A 1,514-nucleotide genomic window follows, 5' to 3' on the forward strand; every position below is an offset into this window, starting at 1 on the left:
AACGCTCCCGAGAGCTCGCGTACTCTGCAACCCAAATTATATACAATCAATTATACACTTACAACAAAAAAAACGTAATAGAAACCAAGTAACATGAGCCACGTCACACAGGTGCACGAAACAAAAAACGCCTTTGTTGTGAAGACCTTTACTTAAACTTTGTCAACTGCATGAGAAATGTAGAATGCGCGAAGCAACAACGACCGCAATAGCTCAGCACGGCGTTGAAAATAAGAATATCTACCTTTGTGTTTTTTTTTTAAATTAAGAGACAAGGAAATCTCTACGCCTCCATCAGCAGTGACTGGATTGCCATGAGCACGGTCTTGATGCTGTGCGCGGGGCTCCAGGTGCAGTTGTCCGTGGTGCCTAGAATGTCTAGGCACACCTTGCCGCTTGCGCACAGGTTGGGGCTGAGGCTTGCACCATGATTGTTCACGAGGCGAACACGTGGCGACCGCGCCGGGTAGTTCGGAGGGCACTGTAGAAGAAAGACAAACAAGCGGCCCTCGTACGTCGTGCCCGAGGGGCCCGACATAGCCACGCGGAACCAGCTGGTATCATTACGCTCGATGAGCACACCCGGGAGTGGATTTTCGTGGAGTTCCAGCAAGTCGTCCTGGATGCGCAATAGGCACTGCGGCGACGTCCCTTCGTGCTCGAAGAGACGCGGGTCCCAGTCCTCCAGAACGATCTCTGGCAGATTGTCGATCTCCGTGCTGCTGGCTGCGGTCTGTGGAACGTTTGGATCTTCCTCGACTGGTGTGCCCTCGGTCTCGTCATCGGTGTCGCTGCCGTCTCCAGCATTATCCATCCCGGGTGCGATCTCTTCATCGAGGAGGTCCTCGATCTCGTCATCAGAGGACACGTCGTCGAAAAAGTCGGTGGCGGGAATGTCAAGCTTCATCTCGTAGGAGCTGGCGCGTTTGGTCGCTCACGGGATATTTTTGAGTAGCGTTCCCGCTCACGGCGCACGTGTCTTGATGAAGACGGATGAGAAAAGGAGGTAGAAATATGAGCGGCGTTGCTTGGACAGGCTCTTATATCTACAGCCCGAGAGAAAGAGAAGGAGGAAGAAAAAAGGAAAGATGGCAGGGCAAACAGGAGCGAGCTTGCAAATCAAGAGAAAGCTTTTTTTAATATAATGGTGCGCCAACATCTCCTTATATATCATATCAATAAAAAAAGAGAAAGCTTTGGCAACGCATTGACCAAAGGGAGCTGCGTTGCTCACACTGCCCCGTCTTAAAGTCTCTGACATTCGCCGTTAGGAGCACGCAGAATGTAGACGCGTGCACGCGTCCCCCACGTATCCAGGCCATAAAATCGCTGACAGATACAGGGCGAGAGACGCGCGCGTAGCGTTCCATTTGCACGAACGGCGTCTCAAGGTTGCTTTTTTTTTAATACGCTAGGCTATGCATTCTGGCGCTGCAGTCGGACTGGAAAACTCCACTGAACGGTGCCTATAGTGGATTGTCATGATTGTCATGATTTACAAAATGTCATGATTC

At 51.0% G+C, this 1,514-nt stretch overlaps 1 protein-coding gene across 1 annotated transcript; it reads right to left on the bottom strand.

The window, feature by feature from the left end:
• Positions 1–283: 283 nt before the first annotated feature.
• On the bottom strand, positions 284–907 carry LOC119168546 (ubiquitin-conjugating enzyme E2 Z). Its single transcript, XM_037419943.1, has one exon. The coding sequence runs from the start codon at positions 905–907 to the stop codon at positions 284–286; it is 624 nt and encodes a 207-aa protein (XP_037275840.1).
• Between the last annotated feature and the right edge of the window lie 607 nt (positions 908–1,514).

The sequence above is a fragment of the Rhipicephalus microplus genome, chromosome 6 (assembly GCF_043290135.1).
Source record: "Rhipicephalus microplus isolate Deutch F79 chromosome 6, USDA_Rmic, whole genome shotgun sequence".
Taxonomy (NCBI): Eukaryota; Metazoa; Arthropoda; class Arachnida; order Ixodida; family Ixodidae; genus Rhipicephalus; species Rhipicephalus microplus.

What these genes read in the sequence shown, in the direction of transcription:
- LOC119168546 (XM_037419943.1), bottom strand. Translation starts at nt 907, where the DNA reads ATGAAGCTTGACATTCCCGCCACCGACTTTTTCGACGACGTGTCCTCT.